This window comes from Penicillium griseofulvum (genome assembly GCF_001561935.1).
Source record: "Penicillium griseofulvum strain PG3 chromosome Unknown contig_85, whole genome shotgun sequence".
Lineage (NCBI taxonomy): Eukaryota > Fungi > Ascomycota > Eurotiomycetes > Eurotiales > Aspergillaceae > Penicillium > Penicillium griseofulvum.
In genome coordinates this window covers 290205-313474 of record NW_024467476.1, presented here as the reverse complement: position 1 = coordinate 313474, position 23270 = coordinate 290205, and the positions used below count along the sequence as shown (strand labels likewise).

General features: G+C 48.1%; 7 protein-coding genes across 7 annotated transcripts; 2 read left to right on the top strand and 5 right to left on the bottom strand.

Annotated features, from left to right (window-relative positions):
- Positions 1-3056: 3056 nt before the first annotated feature.
- Positions 3057-8436, top strand: PGRI_033850 (uncharacterized protein; the record flags this gene model as incomplete). Its single annotated transcript, XM_040791098.1, has 4 exons — positions 3057-3872; positions 3925-6877; positions 6936-7051; positions 7111-8436. 4 exons carry the CDS (start codon positions 3057-3059, stop codon positions 8434-8436), a joined length of 5211 nt encoding a protein of 1736 aa, XP_040644154.1.
- Positions 8437-9088: 652 nt separating this feature from the next.
- PGRI_033840 (uncharacterized protein) lies at positions 9089-9475 on the top strand (the record flags this gene model as incomplete). The annotated part of the gene is made up of 1 exon (XM_040791097.1): positions 9089-9475. One exon carries the CDS (start codon positions 9089-9091, stop codon positions 9473-9475), a length of 387 nt encoding a protein of 128 aa, XP_040644153.1.
- A 1940-nt stretch (positions 9476-11415) lies between these two features.
- PGRI_033830 (uncharacterized protein) lies at positions 11416-14162 on the bottom strand (the record flags this gene model as incomplete). Its single annotated transcript, XM_040791096.1, has 4 exons — positions 11416-12525; positions 12629-12655; positions 13170-14051; positions 14121-14162. 4 exons carry the CDS (start codon positions 14160-14162, stop codon positions 11416-11418), a joined length of 2061 nt encoding a protein of 686 aa, XP_040644152.1.
- A 1870-nt stretch (positions 14163-16032) lies between these two features.
- On the bottom strand, positions 16033-16461 carry PGRI_033820 (uncharacterized protein; the record flags this gene model as incomplete). The annotated part of the gene is made up of 1 exon (XM_040791095.1): positions 16033-16461. One exon carries the CDS (start codon positions 16459-16461, stop codon positions 16033-16035), a length of 429 nt encoding a protein of 142 aa, XP_040644151.1.
- Positions 16462-18936: 2475 nt separating this feature from the next.
- PGRI_033810 (uncharacterized protein) lies at positions 18937-19548 on the bottom strand (the record flags this gene model as incomplete). Its single annotated transcript, XM_040791094.1, has 1 exon — positions 18937-19548. One exon carries the CDS (start codon positions 19546-19548, stop codon positions 18937-18939), a length of 612 nt encoding a protein of 203 aa, XP_040644150.1.
- A 537-nt stretch (positions 19549-20085) lies between these two features.
- On the bottom strand, positions 20086-21354 carry PGRI_033800 (putative mitochondrial carrier protein; the record flags this gene model as incomplete). Its single annotated transcript, XM_040791093.1, has 3 exons — positions 20086-20981; positions 21056-21245; positions 21325-21354. 3 exons carry the CDS (start codon positions 21352-21354, stop codon positions 20086-20088), a joined length of 1116 nt encoding a protein of 371 aa, XP_040644149.1.
- A 353-nt stretch (positions 21355-21707) lies between these two features.
- On the bottom strand, positions 21708-23030 carry PGRI_033790 (NAD(P)/FAD-dependent oxidoreductase; the record flags this gene model as incomplete). Its single annotated transcript, XM_040791092.1, has 1 exon — positions 21708-23030. One exon carries the CDS (start codon positions 23028-23030, stop codon positions 21708-21710), a length of 1323 nt encoding a protein of 440 aa, XP_040644148.1.
- Between the last annotated feature and the right edge of the window lie 240 nt (positions 23031-23270).

The following is a 23270-nucleotide window of genomic DNA, read 5'->3' as shown; positions in this document are numbered from 1 at the left end:
TTAAGTGCCTTGGCATACCTCCCTCTGTCTCCGTGCTGGCATGCCTTGTCGGTCCCGCACATATAGCTCCACGAAGTCACTGACAACGCTTGTTCGTCGGTTCAAGTCGCATTTCCCAAATGCGACAGCCCGAACGCCGCCGTGACCGCAGACTAGTAGGAGATTCATATCATTCAGTGATGCACTCCAGGACTCGATACACCCTATTTTAATGACGAAAGATGGTAGGCGGTCGTGAATCGAGCGTACAAAGAGATCAGGCTCTTTTCTCGACGAACGATATTGGCGAACTGAAGCGCTGTAGGATTTAGTATATAGAAATTCAAGAGAAGCGTCCATATAATATGTTACTCATGCCAATGCTGATATAAAATTGTGCTTGTTCATCACTAGTCAAGTCACCAATATCCCGTGGTTTTATCTCCGACAGACGCCACCAGCTTTGATGACAATCTTGTACTTCAGTCGGTATGACTTTGATTCGTAGAACTTTCATTAATGAATTGTAGGCTTTTCTAAAGGGATCCGTCTTAATGAAACAAGAATAAATAGTCGGCCGCGTAAGCAGCCTTATGATATGTTTTCAGTGGTCTTCTCAGTGGTCTTTTTACTCATCTTCTCAAATGGCATTCTTTTAGATATCTTACCAGTTTTATAGGTCGGCGGTAATTAAGGTGGGAAATGGTTTAAATAGCGCGAACGACTGTTCTGTGTATAACCTTTGATTTGACTAGAGCATATATGCGTTGTGGTAGCTTACCTTATAGAACATCCGTCATTTTATTAATTAAACCCCCTTATCTGCTCCCCCCACAATGAGTTGATATCAGTGAAAACCAATAGCTAATGTTCTGACGCGCTATGAATTGTTTTCAGGACATGATGTCTGAAGTCCAATTTGTTGAGGAATTCCGTCGCAGAATTGCTAGTCATTGCTAGGGAAAGTGGCTAGAGTTTACTATGTACTATTCAGGCTCGAAATGGTACCCTATGATGTCTTGCACTAGGGGGGTGTAGTGTAAGAATCGCAGAACTGTAACTGAAAGAGCTGTAGACTAAGGACAAGGAGGTATGTTGTGGAGTTGTGGAGTGGAGTGGGGCAGCTTTGTGGACCCACATCATGAATCACGTGGGTAGAAGAAGGAGGTGGTGGGTTAACATTTTTCCGACGGATGTGATGAAAAGGCCGGCAGAATACGTTCCGCAGGGGATAATCCCGCCTTCCTACCTCTGTTATATTTCATACTTTCTAGTTTTTAGAGACCATCCTGATCTATTACGCCTATCATCTATTTCTGTCAGAGTTCTCTTAAAAAAGGTGTCAATCTAGGAGAAGTGTAGATCCGGCCTCTAGAGATTCCTAGGCTCACTGTAGACCGTGTGATCCCACTCGATCCCACTCAACATGCTTGTGGACACCAACATATATATTCCCCTGCAACTAAGTCAATTTCATGAATTGACTTGGTTATGACCTTATTACCTTTTTTGGTGCAATGGATGAGTATCAGAGCAGTGCCTGGTGTATCTCAGTAAATCCCGATATACTAGCTCTATTACCTCGAATAGGGACTATAACCCGTTTAAAGACTACTACTACCCTCTAAAGTGATGTTTAATGTTAGAAATACCCTTACGATCCTTCCTTTACGCTGCAGACTCTCCACTGACCCCGCATTGGGCCTTTCATTTTTTGGCTCCGAACAAGTGGCGGTGTGAAAAGATGTGTTGCGCTTGCAGATGGCCTCTTTGGTCTGGGGACTTGCATTGAGTAATTGGGCTGGAGGAGAATTTTCTAGCATCTACGAGTACTCCATACAACTTTGGTAAAACAAATGTTGTGGGCATAACTGGGTTGAAATGCGAATATTGCAGGTACAAACGGAAATACATACAGCAGCACGGAGTCCCTGCATTTAGGTATGTCTCACTATATATATTGCACCTAGGCATCCATGTTGTATGGATTACTTACATATCAGGTGCTTTATTTACTGTACAATTAGATTGTATTTGAGAGTACCATGGTACTAGACAATTTATCTTATCATAATCCATGGACTTGAGGTTGGGAACCGTGGAATCGGGAAACTGTTTATCGCGGGGTCTGTGCGACATTTGACCTCTCGAGTATATGCGCATGCAGATTATAAAAATCTACACGTACATATTTTAGTATACATATGTACTCTGTACATATCGTCAGTTTCAAGTGTATTTGCTCCATATTAGAGGTAACTACTCAGTATAGAGTATGTAGTTGGTCCTTCTGTCTTCCCAGCCATCTATGTTTTTTTTTTTTTTTCTCCCGGCAGTGTTCATATAAGTATGGTATAAGTATGGCATATGTTGTCCAAGTTTGAATGACTCGACTAACTTCTATGTTAATATCAAAATGCACTTGATCACATTAATGAAATAGCAACATTAAACAAGTACATTGTACGGACGGAGTACATACATTGAACTTTGCGGGCCAAATGGGATGATCTTCACCTCCACCGCCTGAACTTATTATCCCTGCCTCTCCAGATCCCCTCCCCAGTCGAACTTTTCCCTATTTTTCTCCCTTGACTCCCTTGACTCCTTGAAATTCTTTGTGTTCACTTTACAGCGGGCTCGGTTTTACAAACTGTGTCACCGTTCCCTAATCCGTCTAAATATCACCAATACCAGCATCCAAAAACACCTAAAGTCGCGCCGGTCGTGCAGGGAGGCTAACTGACTTGAATTTGTCTTGATTTACTACTTCAATAGTCTCACAGCACCCGCTCGCGCAACCCTACCACAACGATTTCACACTCTCGCAACCCCGCGCCCAAAAAATACTGTCTGTGATCGATTGGGACGACATCCCCCACCAGGACTCCAATTCAATTCACCTACCGATGAGTACACTATTTAACATCGCTGAGTTGCTACATCAGTGATCGGATCGGCCCGTGAAATCGGCGCAGGTGATTTTCGATATGGAAACAATTGAGGGGCCTTATCGTGTATGCGCGGGGAAGAACAACACCGCGGAGGATGACGCATATTACACAAAAAACATAAAAATGGCGGAGAAACTCCTCGACGAGCTTCGAACTACTTTGTCCAGTGAGCGAGCAAGTTTCTGCCTGCCAGATAACTGGGCGCACCAAAAAGTAGATTTAGGCGTCGGATTAAGTTCTCGCTTTCCAACTCGCTCGCTAGAGCCACCGTCGTACGACCAGCCTCCGCCTCCCTACAATGATGTGATCCATGATCTTCCTCCTGAATACTCTGCACTGCCTCCGCTCGCGCAGCGCAAATCGATTGATATATCCTTCGCGCGAAAGACTCGTCAAAAATCAAATAGTTCTTCGCTGTTGAAAGATCGGATGCTGGATGTACGTATTGATTTTGAGAATCCTACTGGAGTTCGGGAACATAAGAAGAAAAAGCCGGCGGCCGCAAAGAAAGCAGCACCGGCTCCTACTCCGCCTCCGCCCCCACCACCGGAACCGACAGGCGGGGCCGATGGAGGAGATGATAATTCCAATGGCGACAATGCCGGTGGGGCTGGCGGTGATGGCGCTGGAGGCGGCGACGGAGATGGAGGCGATGATTGGGGCGACGATTGGAATGTGAGCGGAAAGAAGGATAAAAAGAAGAAGGAGCAGGAAGAGGAAGAGAAGAAAGCCAAGGAGGAGGAAGAGCGGATAGCCAAGGAAGAGGAGGAGAAACTGGCGAAGGAAAAAGAAGAAGAAGAAAGAAAAGCCAAGGAGGAGGAAGAACGAAAGGCCGCCGAAGCCTCTGCTGCCAATAATCTCAGCTGGGCTGAGGATGACGGTGGGGGTGATAGCTCGTGGGCTGCTTTCACGAATGTAGGGAAAAAAAAGAAAGGAAAGGTAAGACCATCCTCCACCACTGGATTAAGATGGGCTTCTAAATAAATTATAGGGCGAAGCTGCACCCCCCGGGGGATTCCAGGACGTAAGTCTGAATGAAGGCGCACCGCAATTGGACTTGAGCTTCGATAGTCCGGCTCCGAAGACCGGTGGAACTGGATTTAGTTTTGGAGGATGGGGTAAAGATTGGAATACCGGTGGCAAGCTTGATCCTCTTGGGGACGCTCCTCAGGACGAATCAAAAGACAACAACCCATGGGGAGAAACCAAAAAGGCATCAGGAACTGGCGGTTTTGATTTCGACTTGGGGTCCGCCCCCGCCGAAACCAAACAAGAAGATAACTGGGGAGGGGGCGATCTAAAGCCCGAACCTGAGGCTCCTGCTCCACCTGCGCCAGCACCCAGAGTCGATTTCACGAAAGAAGCTTGGTTTCTAAATCTCAACAAACGAGAGCAGCGTAAAGCAAAGAAGGAGATGGAGAGGAAATGGAAAGAGGAAGACGAAGCGGCAGCAAAGTTGGCAGCAGAGCTGGAAGCAGCTAAGGCGGCTGAGCCCGAACCTGAGCCCGAACCCGAACCTGAACCCGAACCCGAACCTGAACCCGAACCCGAACCTGAGCCTGAGCCAGTGGTGGAGGAGACTAAACCAGCCGAGGCTGATAGTGACTGGGGCTGGGGTGTTCCAGTGAAGACCAAAGATAAAAAGAAGAAGAAGATCGACCTTCTAGCGGACCCGGAACCTATTATCGATGAACCACCGAAGCCCAAAGAGCCGGTCGATCCCTTTGCTGCCTGGGGAATTTCAAGGGACAAGAAGAAAAGCAAAGGCAAAGCCGAGCCTGTGCCTGAGCCTGAGCCAGCCCCGGAGCCAGAACCTGAACCGGAGCCAGAACCAGAAACAGTACTACTACCAGAACCAGAGCCAGAGCCAGAGCCAGTGCCCGAGGCGCCAAAGGTGCCTGCTGAACCTCTATACGAAAATTGGCGCGAGATATCGTCCAAAGAACGGAAGAAGCGAGAGAAACAATTGGTGCGCAAGGGTCTCCCTATTCCTGGCAAGGATTTTGAGCTCCCACCCGACCAGCCCGAAGAGGTACCTGAACCAGTTGTTGAACCGGAGCCAGCACCCGAACCCGAACCAGAACCGGAGCCAGAGCCTGAACCCGAACCAGTGCCTGAACCTGAACCTGAGCCTGAGCCTGAACCAGAGAAACCGACCGAAGAAGAATCCTGGGGCATTTGGGGACAACCAAAGGAAAAGAAAAAGAAGAAGAAGGACAAGGATATCGAAGAAATTCCCCCTCCACGTGCGCCAACGCCTCCTCCTCAGGGCTTGACTCCAGACCCGGAAGCTTTCCATGACAATACAGATGATATTTGGGCAGAGCTAGCCCCTAAGACCTCTAAGGGTTCAAAGAAGGTCACAAAAGCCATCGAACCAGCACCCAAAGAGGAAAAAGCATCCAAAGGCTTCTGGTCGAGTCTGACTGGGGGATCTATGAGCAAAACCAAATCAACAAAGAAGGCGAAAGAGGAGAAGAAGGATGAGGCTATAGAGGAGGAAGATGACCTGCTTATTGATGTTGCCGATAATCCTCCAGAGCCTGAACCAGAGCCTGAGCCTGAACCCGAACCTGAACCGGAACCTGAGCCCGAACCCGAGCCTCCTGTCCCCGAAAAGGCGAAGGTCAAGGCTTCTAAGCTGAGTGTTGCTGAGCGCATCAAGGCCCTAGAGCAGGCCAAGAAGGAGAAGGCAAAGGCGGAAAAATCTAGTTCGAAGAGCAAATCCAAGAAGGTCGAACCGGAACCAGAGCCAGAACCAGAGCCAGAGCCTGAACTTCCCGTAGAGGAGCCCGCTCCTGCGAAGAAGAGTTCAAAATCCAAGTCGAAGGAGTCCGAAGAAAGGAAAATTTCCAAGGACTCTATTCCTGGAAGCTTCCCAGATTTTGGAGATGAGCCCGAGCCTGAACCTGAACCCGAGCCCGAGCCAGAACCCGAGCCAGCCCCGGAGCCAGAGCCTGAACCGGAACCTGAGCCACCGGCCCCAGATCTTTCCAAAATGTCGAAAAAGGAGCTGAAGAAATATAAAAAGGCCGAAGCTGAGAAAGCTGCAGCCGCAGCCGCCGCAGCCGCAGCGGCTCCCAGGGAGCCTACCCCACCACCTCCCGAGGAAACACGTGAGCTAGACCCTGAGCCCGAGCCAATAGCAGAACCAGAACCAGAGCCGGTACCAGAGCCTGAAGCTGAGCCCGAGCCTGAGGCTGAACCTGAGGCCGCACCCGAGGCAGAGAAGGACGAAGGTGCGCCACCCATGCCTCCACCGGAGGCTGCCGAAGAGCCTCCAAAATCCTCCAAGAAGGAGCGACCACGCCCTGAACGCACTACGACTAGCTCTTCATGGGGCTTCTGGGGGGCCGCGCCGCCCCCGAAGAAATCGAGTAAGAAGGAAAGCAAGATCCTGGAAGAACCAGAACCACCGAAGAAGTTGACTAAGAAGGAAAGGATTCAGGAGGAAGCAGAGCCTCCAAAAAAGCTAAAGAAGGAAAAAAATCAGGAAACAGAACTTCCAACAAGACTGAAGAAGGAAAAGGTTGAAGAGGAAGTAGAACCGCCAAAGAAAAAGGAGTCTACTCGAGAGCGTTCTCCTGCAGTTCGTTCTAAATCCACCAAATCCCGCCCTAAAGACCCAGAGCCAGAACTGGAAAGGTCTTCGTCAGACCGGGAAAAGCGGCGCGAACGAGAGGGGCGGCCCTCGAAGAACCAACGTGGCGTCGTCTTGGCCAACATGGTACTGGGTACACCCCAGTCCAAAAGCAAATCGACTCGCAAACCTGGTTCTTCTTCGAAGCCGGTATCAAGGCGTCCATCATTTGATATTGAGGACCCAGTTTCTGATCCAGGACCGGATGAAAAACCTGAGGTTTCTAATAAAGCAGCCAAACTAATGGGCATGGATCCCTCCAAGTCTCGACGTGAGCGCCTGCGCACGGACAGGCGGAAGTCAGGTATGTTTCACTTCCCTCTCATCTCTCATTTTATCGTCGCTGACTTCCTACGAAACAGTTCGAGACCCGTATGCGATAGAGGATGATGACTTAGTTATGGTTGATATGGAGGATGCCGAGGGTCACTCACCAAAGGAGGGCTCTAAGGGCTCAAGACGCAAGTCTAAAAGACCGGTATGTTGAGATAACCGAGTACCCTTCGTGTATTTGCACTAACTGACGATCCTTTACAGTCTCGCTCTAGACCTGACGATGAGTATGATGCTGTCCTGGTTGATCCATATCAAGCACATCCCACCGCAGAAGTCATGTCAGGGCCCGAGGATATGGCCTTCGTTGATGCGCCTCCAAGAGAACGCCGCCTAAAGCGCGCCAACACGGCGCCGCCGAAGAAACAAGAATCCGGTGGATTGATGGGCCTCCTGGATTCTCTAAGGAAGACCACACGCCCAGATCGTCCAGAACGCCCCGAGATGCCCGAAAGAAAGAAGTCGCGCTCGTATCGTGATGACGATGCAAGATACCCACCAGAAATGGACCGCGACATGGCTCGAAGATCACGTCGCGAAGATCGACGCCGAGGATCTACCCGCCCAGACACCGATCACGAAGGATTCGTAACGGACGCCCCCGGTGCAGGAGCAGGTGGCGACACAGAAGCCGAAGAAGCGGAAGCTCGCCGCGCAGCACGACAGGCACGACGCGGATCCCGCAAGGCACCTTCTGACTCTCGTGAAAATGAAGCCCGGGAAGCAGAAGAGCGACGCGCAAGACGAAAAGAACGGGCACGCGAACAACGTGCTCGCGAAGAGGAAGAGGAAGAACGTCTACGCGAGGAAGACCGTCTACGAGAAGAAAAGCGGGCCCGACGCGCTGCACGCGAGGAACGTCGTGCTCGAGAAGAGCAAGCGGCTCGTGAAGCTGAAGCCGAAGCGGCAGCCGAAGCTAGAGCGGCAGAACGCCGCGAGCGCCGGCGAATACGCGAGGAAGAAATGATGGCCGCGAGAGCGAGTCGACGCCGTGAACGCGAGCAAAGGATACCTGATGAGGTCTATCCCGATGAGCGGTGGGCTGATCGTCGCGGGGCTCGTAGCTCCCGCGCGTTCGAAGAGCCAACCGCTCGTCGTCGCAAGTCCAAGGTCGCTCCTGAGCCTATTCGGGAACCGCTCATGACTGGTGGTTTGGGTGGCGGTAAAGATAAGATTTCCTCGTGGGTTTACTCGCAGAGTGATGAGCCTCCGGAACCACCGCAAATAGTTCCAACTCTTATTGATATGCCTCCTCTTGCAGCGGATGAAGGAGCTAATGCCCATTCTCTTTCATCGGATGAGGAAGCCCGCCGCGCTCTTCGTCGTAAGGCACGTCGTCGTGCTAAGTATGAGGAAGAAGTTGATGACCGTTCTCGATATCGTGGCTCTCGTCGTGAAGGCGTGAAGAGCAGCTCTGGAAGTGGTGATTATGAACGTGATCGTGGGATGAGGTCCCAGGGGAGCAGACAAGGTGCTCCACCGACCTCTGCTAAGAAGCCCAGTTGGTTCCGCAAATTGACGAACCTGTAAACCAAAAAAAATTTGTTTTGTTTTGTATGGATATTTGGTTATAGCGTTGGGTATTTACAAGGTGATGAAACTCCAAAGATGTGACGACATGTATGAAGCTCATATGATACTATGACCCAGCAATATACTCAATTTGGATTCTTTTTATATTCAGGATGTTATGGAAGCAATGATGCTATCTTTGTGATATATGTAGTTCCTACATATGGACTTGAGACAACCGTATGAGTACCAGCCATGCGAATTCTAAGTGAAGAGTGCCTGATCCCCAAGGTGTCATGGCCTCTTTGATATTCCTCTTTCTCTCAAATTTGAAGGAAAGAACCTCAATACTCCTCCAATCTCAAAACATCACCTCTGAAAACATGTACTCTCATCGCCATCCCCTAGTTGGATAAGTCTCAACATCTCCAGATCACCTTGTCGAGGTATGAATCTTCTATATCCATTCTATACATCGTACCTAACTAACTTGACCAGGCTAATGCCCAAGTCTCAACATCCATCCACGCGCGCCGTGAAACCCGCGTCTCGCAATTCAACCACAAATCCTCCTATCCCGGGCAAGTGCAAGCCTTGAGCCTCCCACTTAAACTCCATCCAATCATAACTCAAATCTCACATCTCACGTCTCCATCTCTCAAAACACAGAATGTCCCTACCTCTGGGAGCCGACAAAGTCCTTGACTTCGGAAACGAACGAACAAACTTCCTCAAATGGCTCGCAGATCAATCCCATCTTCTCAGACACCAACCGGAACCCGATACCGTGGCAGAAGTGCAAATCAACCTCCGCGAACAAGGTAGCGAATACCTCGATCGACTAGCCAACGCCGCTACTACCATGGCATCCGAGGCGAGATGGCATGTCTGTGTGAGAACCAAACCACCTGGCTTTTACGATGTCGAAGTCCCCGCAATGTGCGATACGCTGCAGCAATTGCTGCCATTCCTGGCTATGAAACTTGGTGTCGATGGTAAATGTGACTTGTGTGTGCATTTTATTATTGAGAATATTCTCATCGATCCTGGTTTCTAGGTTTGAGATCTGAATACGCGTGAGTAACAATGGATATTCTTTTATGATTGTTTCTTTGGGTAGATAGGGTCCAAGGACTATAGGTATGCTTGTATGTGTAGACTATGAATATCTTGGTTTCAAGTGTTCGATTTATTAGATGTAGCTCTCGCCATGGCATTTTGTAGTCAGTTAGTGCTACTATATCTTTGAAATTATATCATACCCGTTGTAAGTACACTTAATCACTCTGTGCAGATATTATTGATTCTGATGCCCATAGCAACCGCTACCTCCTACACGGGTCGACCTCGCCGAGATGGCGTCTTTACATCTGACTCCCCACCCAGCGATGAAGTCAGAGTATGACTCGGTCGATCTCTCCCATGGATTGGTTGCACTTGCGTTGACTGGTGTTCGGTGTACTGTCTGTGCGATCTGACCGGGAAGGAGAGAGTTGCGGCTCGAGGGGTGACAGAGACGCGAGGGGTCCTGAGGGTATACCGTAACCGTCCTATGAAATGCTGAACTTGCGGGGGAGCATAGTCTGTGGCGTGTATAGCAAATATCTGGTGATGTTTGGGCTTGAAACGCTCGAGGTTGACGGGGTCTCGAACAGAAGCCCGTTGATCGATCGCACCCAAGATATCGCCTCGTACGACAGGTCCGTCGAGAAGTCGTTACGGCTGATATCTAGTACACCGTGGGAACTGAAAACAACCCCTGTGCCTTGTGGATAGTGATCGCGTACACGGTTATCAGCGGAAACTGAGTCCGCATGCATAGTCGACCATCGTAGAAGAATTGCGGGGGACAGGGGAGGATAGTGACAACATTAAAGTTCTGCCCCTGTACCTGGGACCTGCGGTAGTCGCTGAACTCCATTAGAGCTGCCGACGGCGCTTGTGTACGTGGGTCGGTTACCCCAGGCGTCTAGGTGATATCCCTGATCACGCCGATGGACCCATTCACTAGCTCGCATGTCGAGTACATAGCAAGTCCGGGGAAGGGGGTTGGGGGAGAAAAAGAAGAAGAAGAGAAAAGGTTTGGGGAAGATGGGTCCCTTTATACCTCCCTGAGGCGGGTACTGAGATATTATGTATTAACATGACTCGGGCACCGATCGCTAGCTCCAGGAATGGGGCGTGATTTGCGGCGTGTTCAGACGGTATATCCTTGGCCTTGGATGGCCCGAGTTTATCGCGGTGACACGGAGCACCGGGACCTGCTGACAGTCGAGGCACTGTGGAGCGCAGTTCTCAGTCGGTGCGCTTACCGGAGTCTTGCTGGCGCCGTCGAACGGGCAGACTCGAAGGTCCCTGGGGAGCCAGCATCGTGGATAGCACTTTCTTTGGAGTGAAGTTCTCAGCATTCAGTCACTGAGTCCACTACCCTTCCGGCTCCATGGCCCCCCGGGTATCTGATGTAAAAGATCATATCTGTCGCTCAGTGAGCTAGCACCACGGCATAGATAATATGTGGCAAATCGCGTTTACAACCCAATGTGCCGAGGGAAGTCCATCGTCGGCGGTTTGGCTGTAGCTGCTTGGACCAGGAGGAGAGAGGAGAGAGAAATATGCGGAGATAGGATCGCAGTGGAGACTGAAGAAGAGAATGGTAACAGAGAGAGTGAGAGCAGAAGAGGAGAAAGGAGAAGTGAGAGTGAAGAGATAAAGTTGTAGAAGAGAAGATATGCGAAAGTGAAAGGACGTTCATGGCCACACCTTGATATTTTTATACGTAACACGTATACTATGGAGTGTTTGCTATCTCTTTCACTTCACATGCCTTTTAGATGTAAACTAAGGGCAGACTAAGGAGAATTTGAAATTCTATTGAACATTGTAGCTGTATTAACCAACTCATTTCACTTGGAATGTCTCTTCACTCCATCCGTACAAACTCCTCAACCGCCGTGCCACCGTAAGAACCCGATATCCTTCCATCTTAGACTGGTGTGGTCAATGCACAGTGAATGACTTCTTTGCAGTCATACTATCCTGTGGATAGAAGGTATAAACCGAGCCATACTTGGGCGAGATGGAGAATCCCAATTTTGCCATCGCATCGGCGAAGGCAGCCCATGCCACTGGGCCACGAGATTCAGACTTGCTGAATAACCTCGCCAAGACCTCCGCAGTCGACTCATCAATCTTGAAAGTCTGCGGGAGCGAAGCAGGCTCCTGCGGAGAAGGCTTGGGCGTAACAATGTCATAGATAGATGAATGGGATGGACGTGTCTTTTCCTTTTGCTTCCGCTGTTCGACTCGGACCGCTGTCGGCTCCGGAGTCTTTGGCGGAGCAGAAGACAACTCAGCCTTCAATCCCTGGGCCAATTTAGCCTTGGCCTCATTGAATTGCTCCTGAATGCGAGACAGGCAGTCTGTGACCATGTCTTGGTAAATGAAACCCATTTTTGTGCCGGACTTTTCAATGGCGAATTGGTCCAGCTTTTTCAATGCTCCAGTAGCCACTCCCGGCTCTAGGAGGTTGTCGATGGGAACGACAAAATCGAGTAGGTCAAGTTGATCTTTAACCTGATTGAACTCGGATTCCAATTCCTGTGCTTTCGAGGCAAACATCTGGCCCTTGTTATTGGAAAAGGAAGGAATAAAAACCACAGATGCCAAGTCCTGGATAAATCCAATAATGATAGCCAGGTCACCCAATGCGTCGGCCTCTCTATCCTCCAGCTCCTCCCACTTCTGGGGGTGAGATTTGTGATACTCGCTGATCTTTGTGAGACAGGTTGTAGCGTTGGGAATAGTGAGCTTTGGCTGGCAGAGACGCAACATGTAATGAAGCTGCGAGTCAGATGTTGCAATATCTTCGGGTTTGCCTTTTATGCTAACGCGCGGATTACCAGCGCTATCATACACGTTGGATGTTCGCTTGAACCACTTCGACCCAGTCGAAGTTTGAACATGGCGCTTGAAAAGAGTTTGCGCACGATTCAATTCGAGTTGACATATGTTGGAGATCTCTTGAAGGAGAATAGCTCGAGAGGCCTTATCGTCGGCCGATTTCTCAAGCAGCTCGAGGATACTAGCAATGTACGATTTCGAGAATGACTGTAAGGTATAATTTGTGATGTTGGATTACACGCCGCCTGGGTACATTAATAGCCATCATGTGCCCGCTCAATTTTAACTATGAATGCTCACGCCAACTTACCTTACATTCGCTCCTCTCTACCGAATACTGCAACAAGAGCATAGGACTTCAAATCTACGTTTGTCTCTCGATGATTTAGCAAATCACTGCCAAATATACTTTCATATTCCCTGACAATGCGGGTGGGAGTTGGATAATGTTGGCTAGTAGGTCATGGTTGTTATCTAAAGAACTATTAGGGAAGATATTGATACTCCGGCCAGGTAGGTCCCCGCTTGAATGCTAATATTTGGACGAATATGAAATATATATATCCCTTTAAGCGAAACAAGCAGAGCCGGTTGAGACACATAAGATCAGTAAATTTCATTAGCCTTTTCAGGGTGGCATTTTAACCAGGTGATGCAACTACATATAATATGTGGCGCATAGTGATGTTGAGATCTCTAGCGTTCTCCGTGGGATTAGGCATTGAGAACGGACGACCAGTCTTCGCTGCGAATATAGTCCTCCATCGATGTCAACGGAATTTGAAAGTCCAGCTAGTCTCTCTGAGTCAGAAGGTTGCAAAATGTGCATGCCTATAATATGGGGAACTCACCTCTTCTGGCATCAGCACGGCCGGATCACCGCCGGTGAATCCGAATTCCTCGATGAAGTCGTATGTATCCTCAAGGTCCTTTCTGAGCGCATGTGGCACATCTCGAAAGAAGTCATCCTTGGGCACCTGCTGAAACCCGGCTTGAACCCCCAGAACATCTCCCCAGATCGCCATCCATTCCGGCCAGGTCAGTGTCTGCGATACGCCTAAAAGATCCTTTTTCGGCGGGAGATCGACTAATGCTTTGACAAATGACCCTGTATCGCGATGTGCCACCACAAATGGGAATTTCAATCCAGCATTGACCTGCCTGGTCATCAAAAAGCCCCCATCGGGTTGTTTCTGCGGGGCCATAGATGGAAACGCTTTCCACATGGTGACATAGTGTCCGAGCTGGACGGTGCTCATTCGCGCGGCTAACTCCGGGAATTCGGCTTCAATAGTCCGGATCGTATCCGTTTTGGAATTATAGTGGTGGACAGTTGTGTACTTACCCCGGCTCCACTTGCGTACATCACATAGGGACGAGTAGACAAAGCGTTCCAAGGTCCTCAAAACGATGGGCGAACTAGCCACCTTCGCAATGTTGATGCCCTGGGTGACCTCGCGATTGTATGCATATTCGCTGATTTCCTCTGGCGTGCGCCCTAGATCTGGAGATGCCAATGCGTCTTGCAAATGGGTGAAAAAGTCCGTATTGGAAAATATCACGGCCGCGCCTTCAAAGGCCGGAGCCAGTGATTGCGGATCGTCGATGTCGGCCTGAATCATTTCGACTCCTTTGCCGGCCAAGTTCTGAGCAGCCAAACTATGAGTGTTGCGTGTGATGCCGCGAACCCGCCATTCTGGCAACAGTAGGAAGGTGTTGGCAACCGATGAGCCCTATTATCATTCATTGACCATCTTTCTAGGTCCTCTGCAAGGGAGTCGACTTCGGGGGTGGATGCATACCTGAGTACCAGTAACACCAATTATCACAATAGTCTTTGTCATCGCGTGGATACTGCTCTTCTGTTTAGAAAGTACGAACAATGAAGATATCTAGGTAAGATCCTTTCTCTTTTCTTATGATAGTTCGGATACATCTATCTCGGCATGCTCATATATCATCCCCGGAGTTTGCGGGTTTTGCGGGGTTTGATAAGAAATCCTTCTGTAGCCAATTCGGTTGAATTATCGTTCCGTCCCGCACCCTCGGGGGAATCTATAAGTGTAAGGGTAATTACACTGGATTTTCATCGTCAGGCAGCTTGCCTATCTAGGCAGGTAGTCTGTTACGGATAGTTTAGACTAGCCGACCATGCCTCACAAATCAGGCTTACAGAATCACACCGAAACAACTAGAGTTTCCTGACCTTCCTGACAAGACTGTTGTCGCGGGCTTCTTAGCGTGAGAGCCGCCACTTTGTTGCTTGGGAAAATCCCACTAGGAACAACCTTGATAATAGGAGCTTTGAGTGTAAACGCGGATTGAAAGGAACAAACTGCATGGAAGTCCTATACAAAGGTCACTCTGGCGACAGTCAACAAAGCAAAAAACAGGCTGAAAAATCAAGAATCGTGCGTTTCCATGGATGCTAAGGACGAAAAATGAAAGGCAGTTTCCTAACGCCTAACTTTCGGTCATAATCAACCCAGCTCAGCTTTCTCGTTCTCGAGGTCCTCCAACGACTTATATTCACCGACATTGTAACCCTGCATCTCCAATTAGTTACTAAATCAGTATTTCCCCTTTTCGCCGTTTTCCTTGTCCCTTCCCATTGAGCCTTTTCTTACCGTATGTTGGGGAGGCCAGATTTGAGTGGATTTCTCGCGTTTGTCCGCGCAAATGGCGCACCACTATAATGTACACGCCGACGAGGCCGGGTTTCCGGGAAATCCTAGAAAGAAGGCTCATATTCAGGCTGATCGTTTTGATAGAGTTGAAAATGAAGCCGAAAGGCAACTTAAATACGAAGTGCTGCGCTATGGTGCTTAGGTGCCTTTACCCTTTTGCTCTTTTGCGCCCTAATCCCAAAGCCATTGCTTGATTTTCATTGGTAGAGTAAAACTTATTTCAACTCTAGCAAATTTATTTTACCTTTGAACGCCACAGTAATGCAGATTGATCATATTTCGGTTGCAAAAGCATGTTGGTGTTTCGCTTGACTGTGGGCGCTACCTTTCCCCGAAGTAGCGACATTCCCAATGTATGTTGTGAAGCAAATTCCATATATGTTACTACCTTCCCCTGCAGTAATGATCATTCTTTTACAGATTATGAAGCAAACTCTTATACAAATGATGGTATGGAGCAAAGTGAAGAAGTAATTCGGAATATCGATCCGAAAAATCCGACTGGGAAGTTGTTACTGGAACAACGGCAACAAATTAATCGACTGCTGGCTCCAATTCCCCAGCGGGTCGTAGATGTGGAGGATATTAGCAAAAAAAAAACGACGCAGAGTGTTGTTTTGCAAGGAGAAGTCGCCTTGGCATTCCTATATGAAATTTGCTATCCTGGCCCTGTCAGAGACAACAATTCTTGCTATTGGTCCCCAGGTATCTTCCAATATATTTGTTACCAAGGAGTAGAGAGTAATAGGATAGTTCAAAGTTCAAGATATCTTAGAGATAGACCTAGCAGTGACCCGCGGGTGACCCTCACGACCCTTGGGTGACCTTGAGGGTCACCAAACCATACAAACAAGCAAATTATGTGATAAAAATGAATTTTATACAAGCATATTTATACGCCTACTTTAATACTACACTAATACTACATATCTATGAAGAAAGTCTGTGGTTACCTCATCTTATATTGCTCGAATAGTCCTATGTTAGCTCCAAAGTGGCGGTTCGCGTAGATCACCTTACCTTACCTCTACTTGTGAATGTCTGACTGACCAGTGCGGTCCTTACCTCCCATCTTCTCCCACTGCTTCGAAATAGAGTTAGTATCCTTGCCGGCTGGAATCAGGTGTGCGGGAAGCTGGTCGGCGGGAAGCTGTTGAAGGATCTTATCGAGATCCCCACAGAACTGAACAATCTCGGCGGCAGTCTCGGCGTCACACTTCAGATCCTCAAACTTGGGGACGTTGACGATATGAGGGGTAGTAGCCTCGGGAGTGGCCTCGACGCTATTTGCTCGAGACAGAAAGTTGGAGTTGTTGGGTGGTCGAACAGGCCCGGCGGGGCCCTCGCGCTGCGATGATACTCGGCCGTCGTGGAAGTGGCGGATCGAACGACGCTCGCCGCCAACCTCGCGCTCAGTGGTGAAACCGTTGTTGGGCTTCTTACCTGGGTTAGGCATGTCGACGGTGGTGAAGGCCTCTGTATCTAGCAATTAATTGTTAGAATGGTTAGTTTGTACTCCCTACCTAGATCGACTGAATGATTGAGCTGGATGACTTCCCAGGTGAACTGGATGAATGGAATGTTCCTCAAAAGCAAGGGAAATGAGGACCATTATATAGCTTTGCTCATAGTGTCTTTGAATGGGGAGAGAACAAAGCCTTTATCTTTTATGATGTGTTTCTTTCAGGTCTTTGAGGTGAGCTTCTCGCTTTGGATTGTTGATATATAGATACAATAACAAAGGCTTCCATTCTTTTGCTGCCTTATGATAAAAGGCCCAAACAATGAAAGTCGGTGTTGCTAATCAAGACAAAGAAACCGGTCACTATTTGGTGTTTAAACTTCTTGGACACTTATCTATACCTAGCACTATGATCTAAGCGAAAACAGACGAAATCATAACCTCCCCACTGATCAATCATTTTCAACTACTGGTGTTACTGCCGGAGACCAAAATATGTCTTCCACTCGAACCGTATTTCTCCGAGAGGGCCTTCCTACCGTCGATAAGTATGGATTATTCCGAGGCACGCTGTGGCTGACAGTGAGATTTTTGAACAAAGACCGCCATTGTTCTGATAACGAGTTGATGGATGTTACAATTCAACGTCTTCAAGCTGGAGAATTCACCGTCGACTCGGAGGCTATACATCAAGGAAGGGGATTTTGCATATCATTCCCAGTCTCGATTTACGGCGCTAGTCGCAGCGAATGTCTTGCCATTGTTATAAGGATTGTGGAATGCTATAGGAAGGATATCATGTCGGGGGACATCTCTGTTGATCGGGACTTTCTTTTCAGAAGTAGGACCTTCACCAGCTAAATGGGTCCGTGGCTCTCCTGTTCATCCAATCAAACCTGTGTATCAGTATACTCGCTACTGGAGGGGTGAATAGGAGCTTAGGTCGAAATAGTCAAGATAACGGTTCTACCCCCAAATTGGGTGAAGTCTAAGGGCGTTTGCCAGGTGTTTCTATCTCCCTCGCTATTCCCTCTCTTATTGCTTTCTTGTTTCTATCTACGCTCCTATCGCCTTTTGTCTTGATCTGCACTATTAGGCTGCGTTAGGCTTCCCCACTTTACTTACTTTCAATAGTTGCTCTAGTGACTAACGCTACATTATGCCCCTATCCCCGCTATAGCCGACAGCATTAATTGGAAAATATGCTCCATCTGGATTACGATTTTGATCATCACGTCGATCACTCAGTAAAAACCACTCTAGTCAGGTACTTTTATATTTTCGCAACCCCACACGGCTGTTCGTCATGCGTACGGCGTACCCCAACGGAAATCTTTTCGATGTCTTGACTCAACGCTCTGCCATCCCATCTTACTATAACTGGTTTATCGTTGAACTAAAATACTATACATAGTATAATTTACTATGATAATGTTGACATAGGATGAGACGTAGAAAGTGTCATTTATACTATAGGTAACCATCTAAGCAAGATCTATGGGTACAGTACTCCGTATTGGTCTCTGAATATCCATAAGCCTAGTTACAAGGCGTGATCGGCAATCCGTCACGAGAAGCTATTTTCCGTTTCAGCTACGCCACCAAGCAATAATCGTCGATAGAGTCCCGAAAACAACCTAGAAAGCGTGGACTCTGTGGTAGGTCTCTAACAGGTCTCTAGGTATAAAGAGGATGTACTTCCTCTAGGTACTTTGAAAAATATCTAATAACTTCTGTTCTCTCATTAATTACTTGCGTACACCTTGAATTAGACAAATATGAAGATTTTTACCATCCTCTTTACGGTCATATTTACGACCATGGTGGTTGCGATGCCAGTCGAAGAGCCTAATACTCAGCTGACCCAAAAGGAAAAGGATGTAAGTGATTGAAAAGCCATAAAAGATGGTTTCTGAGGGACATAAGCTTATCTAGATTGGATATGGATAGGCCAATACACAGTATTGTTATGAATGCAATTGCGTTACGGTAAACGATCTATTTAACTCTGCAAGAAAAGCTCAGGGATATAGGGCTAATCAAGATGGGATATTAACAGCAATATATTGAGAGGAAATGCCGATCGTGCAAAAAATGCAAATCTGTCTATAAACAGCCCTTCTTCGGGGTCCTCAATAATTAGAGCGAGCATCTTTATTACCTGTGAAATTGGGTGGGTGGGGAGGGGGAGGGGGCTATGCGGGACCTTCATCGAGATGGACGAAGCTATATAAGGAAAGAATGAGGGGAAGTGGTAACATGGTACTGGTGGGAAAAGATGAAATCTAATATACTGAAAGGGTTACATGGGAATAGTACAACGGAACGAAAAAGAAACATGCGAAACTGCATTGGTCTATAAAGTTAAAGAGAGGAAATGCATATATGTCTGGATAAAAGAAACAGCGTCACATGTTTGGCTGAACAGCAAAGATATCACCTTACATATGAACTCCTGTAGTTGAAAATCTACTGAGAACCCATAAGCCTCGGAGTATCTCTAAGAGTAACATTAAACTCCTTAATCTCACCAGCAGGCGTCTCAATAATATACCGCCAAAGAGTCCAGATATCCCGAGAATCGGGCTCAGTATTCAGATCCTCCTGTTCAATCTCAAATCCCCTAACCTGTCCGTCAAACTGAGATCCAAAAAATTGAATCAAGGCGAGATCAACGGGCGCCGGAGGGATCTCAGAAGAAAACTGAGTATATCCGTATCCCTTCACCTGCGCCTGGATCGTGTTCCACTGGGGTCGCCACTTCTCGAATGTCGCTGTCCATTCCCGATCAGTGCCTGCGTCGGCGAGTGTAGCGCACATGTCCCAAAGAAAATGAGAGATGTTAATCCAGCCATCGGACTTACCTGAGGCGCCTAGGAACTTGTCTTCTTCGCGGCGCACCCGGAAACGGAATAGGCGGGGGACATCTTTCTTGGATTTCAGTCCTAGTACCTCTGACATCGGTGACAAGTTAAAAGAATCGGAACCAGAGTCCTCATCATCTGCGTCCCAACTTTCGTCGGTGTTCATAGGGATGGTCAACTCTTGTTGCTTATCCTGCATCTTAGATCTGAAAAACATGGTTGGGTTTGTAATAGATTGAATAGATTGGTAGAGGAATTAGGCTGGGAATATCGTATATATAGTCGAAGGTGACGGAAGTGCTCTGCTGGATGTCTAGATAGCGGAGAAGGTAATCTGACTATTGCCATGAAGCTTCCTATATAGCTCCATGGGGACAAAGAGAGGTCTGACAAAATGCCCTACTACCTGAATGTAAAGGAAAACCTCGGTCAAACTATTATTTTAAAGACATTCTTTGTCCTCTTTTGACCTTTGTTCATTTCAAGACAGCCTCGAGAGACAAAGCCAACCTCAAGACTCTACAATACAATGCACTTTTCAAAGTGAGGGTTTATTCCTTGTCCACTATCAGCCCACTTTTTCTTGACAATGGAATCAAAGGAGCATAGAAAATCCCTTGAATCCAAAGAATGATGCTATTCTCATGCCTGAGCTGATTGTTGGAGATAATGGAAAAAGTCGAGCATCTATGAACATTTTCACGGATAGTGACGGCGGCGTGGCAAAAGTGTTTACCACCACAGTCTCCTTTCACTAGATTACTTCACCTCCGTCAGTTTGCTTTCCGAATTTTCCATTAATTCGATCCCGCTTCATGCGCCGATTCTCCAAATAAAACCGGCCTCCTTCATACAGGCTTAGATACAAGCCCAATGCAATCGCCGTCCAACCAGCTCGTATCAGTCCGCCCTTAAACAAGCCATGTATGCCCTCATAGCGGATGATATCACGACCGACAGAAATGAGAGATTTAGTAGACTTAGTCTTTGTTCGCTCCGAAGACATCACTTCACTGCCACGAGCACGGCTATTTCGATCTTGTGAACCAGCAGAATCACTTGCCGAAAGCATCATACGGGTCTTGATCACATCAATTGGAGTAGTTACCGTCGCAGCGACCGTCCCCGAACATGCTGCAGCTATACCCGTCAAGCCGGCCCGTTCGACTAGTTGTTCTGACTGTTCTGATGGCGGTCGGTGGGTGTTGCTGAGACTCGCTTTCCGTTGTCTCCGTCGGGTAATCAGGCGTGATCGCACATACTCAAAGAGCGGAAATTGTAAAGCTGTTGTTGGGAGGTTTCGACTAACGAGTGCAGAATACCCACTCCATAGACGCCAAGGATGACGTCGAAATCTCATAAGTACTTGTCGCATCGCTGATTTGTTTGTCTTTTGACCTTGAATCATCTGCGCATTTTGTTTAAGTACCTCTGCCGGCGTGATCATGAGACATGAGACCATCTCCCCGGTTGAAGAGGCAATTCCATGCATAATAGGAGTGGGGAGGGAATGTGTGAAGGGCAAGCGGAGACTGTTCAGAGAGCCCTCGGGGGCGATAGGCTTGCCAGTTGCCATGCCCGTTGGGTGCTGAGCTGAGGAATTGTACATAATGTTCTTCACGGCTTCGTATGTGGTAAAGAATGCACCGGCTAAATGGACGTAGATAGGATCATCAGCTGTCAACTTCCTCGTTTCCGGTTGGTCAATAAGAGACAGTGCTTACAGGCTGGAATTGTTGAGAAAACCACACTCCAGACACCTTGATATAATCCTCGGAAGAGTACATTGCGTTGAACTGCTCCGGTGCGTGCATCTTTGAAGACTTTCTCATAATTTGGGGATTGGACCCGGGTCTTGAGAGTGTCGAAAGGGTAGACGATAAAATCAACTACCACTGCCGCAAATGCACCGGCCTATCTATAGTTAGTGATCGAACCAACATGTATCATGTGTCAAATGTAGGAACGCGTCCAATTGGACTTAGAGACTCACAGCCCAAATATCGGTACTAGTGTTGTACATGGAGAAAATAGAGAACAGAAGAGCTGAAATTCCAGTGATAGAGACATTGTAAATATTTAAACATCGAAGAGAAAGTCATTCGTAAACAATCCCACCGGAGGATTCGCTGAACGCTTATCGATATCGATATGATGATAAATGACGTCATCTATCCTATAGTCACGTGGATCTTACAGAAGGTGCATGGAGACAGCCCTGGAGGCTTCAAACTACTACACAAACTTCTTAGAACTGTCAATGTGTTAACTTAGGATTGTATGATTATTTTTGAAACCTCTAACCACGAAAAAGCCTCTAGGTACCACCATCATATCGCAACACAGGGATAATATACACGGTCTCCACATTTTCCTCTATAGGAAGCCCTTCGGGCCACCCCAGTTACCCTTGATCATGTAGTTATAGTAGACCCAAGGGAAGAAGTCCTTCTTCAAATGGTAGAACATGCGACGAGGCTCGGCCTGGTCCATACCGAACCAGTCTCCAAATGTCTCCTTGGGCACTCCGCCGTACTTGAACTCGGCAAGAAGGACCTTGCCATACTGAGTCAACAATGGGCAAGAGGTATATCCATCATAAGAAGCATCCAGCTCCTTGCCCTCCATGCTCTGCAAAAGGTTGCGAACGAGGACCGGTGCCTCAGCAGTGACCGCAGCAGCGGTCTTGGATGTGGGCAAACTAGAAGCATCACCGGCAGACCAGACATTGGAGAACGCCTTGTGCTGGGTGGTGCTATCGTCAACATCGACGAATCCAGCCTCGTTGGCCAGAGGGCTGTTCTTGACGAAGCCGTGGGCACCCATCTTGGGGGTGACGTGCAAGAGGTCGAATTGTCTGGTGACTTCTCCTTCGGGAGAAGCAAAGATAGCAGCCTTGCCATCAATGGCGAGGAGATCGTGCTGGAACAATCCCTCAACACCACGATCCTTCCGCATCTGCTCGAGGACGGCACTGTACTTGGGCACACCGAACATCATTGGGAGGCCGGTTGCGAAGCTAATTTTGACAGGCGAGGCGGAGGGGTTGGTGGGGTTGTAGAGGCCAGCTCGTTTCCAATGATCCAACGCAAGCCACATGATCTTCTGTGGAGCGCCTGCACACTTCACCATACCGGCTGGCTGAGTGAAAATGGCATTTCCTTCGCGGAAGTTCTCAATGCAGCGGAAAGCCTTGTCGCATGTGTCGTAGCTGTAGATTGTCGAAACCTTTGAGTTTCGGTCTGCAAGGGCTTCAGGGAGACCCTTGATAGAGCCGTAGTTGATGTTAATACCGGGCACCACGACCAGCTGCTCGTAGTTGATCTTGTCGCCATTCTCAAGAGTGAGCGCATTTTCAGCGGGAGCAAATGCGCCAACACCCTCGTTATAGAACTTGAACTTGGAATCAACCAAGCTGTTTAACGGCTTGCGCAGTTCCGTTTTGTCCTTGAGACCACCACCGACCAGTGTCCAGCCGGGTTGGTAGTGATGCCACGCGGCTGGATCAATCACCGCAATGTCATCTTGGGCAAATTTGCCGGAGTGTAGGAGCTGGTGGCTGATGGTGAGACCAGCAGTACCACCGCCGACCACTACAATCTTATGGTTTCGTGCAGAGCTCACGGGAGACGCGGTTGCGAGACCCCTCCATTGAGCAACGGAACGCTTGGCAGCAACTGCTGTGCGACGCTGAAACATGTTTGTGAAATTAAATGTGATGGAAAAAAGTACCTTTGAAGCATATAAAAACAACTAGATGAACTTACGATGTCGTGCTTTCGGATTAACCCGTTCCGATATCGGGAATCGGCATTTCCTCGCCGATCGGGTTCCCCTGAGGCAAAAGGACCAAAGTAGAATAGTTGTCTACCTACAGTCCTTTGCATCCTACATGTTTCAAATTTTACTATATGTTTCACTCGATTTTTAGCATCTCTA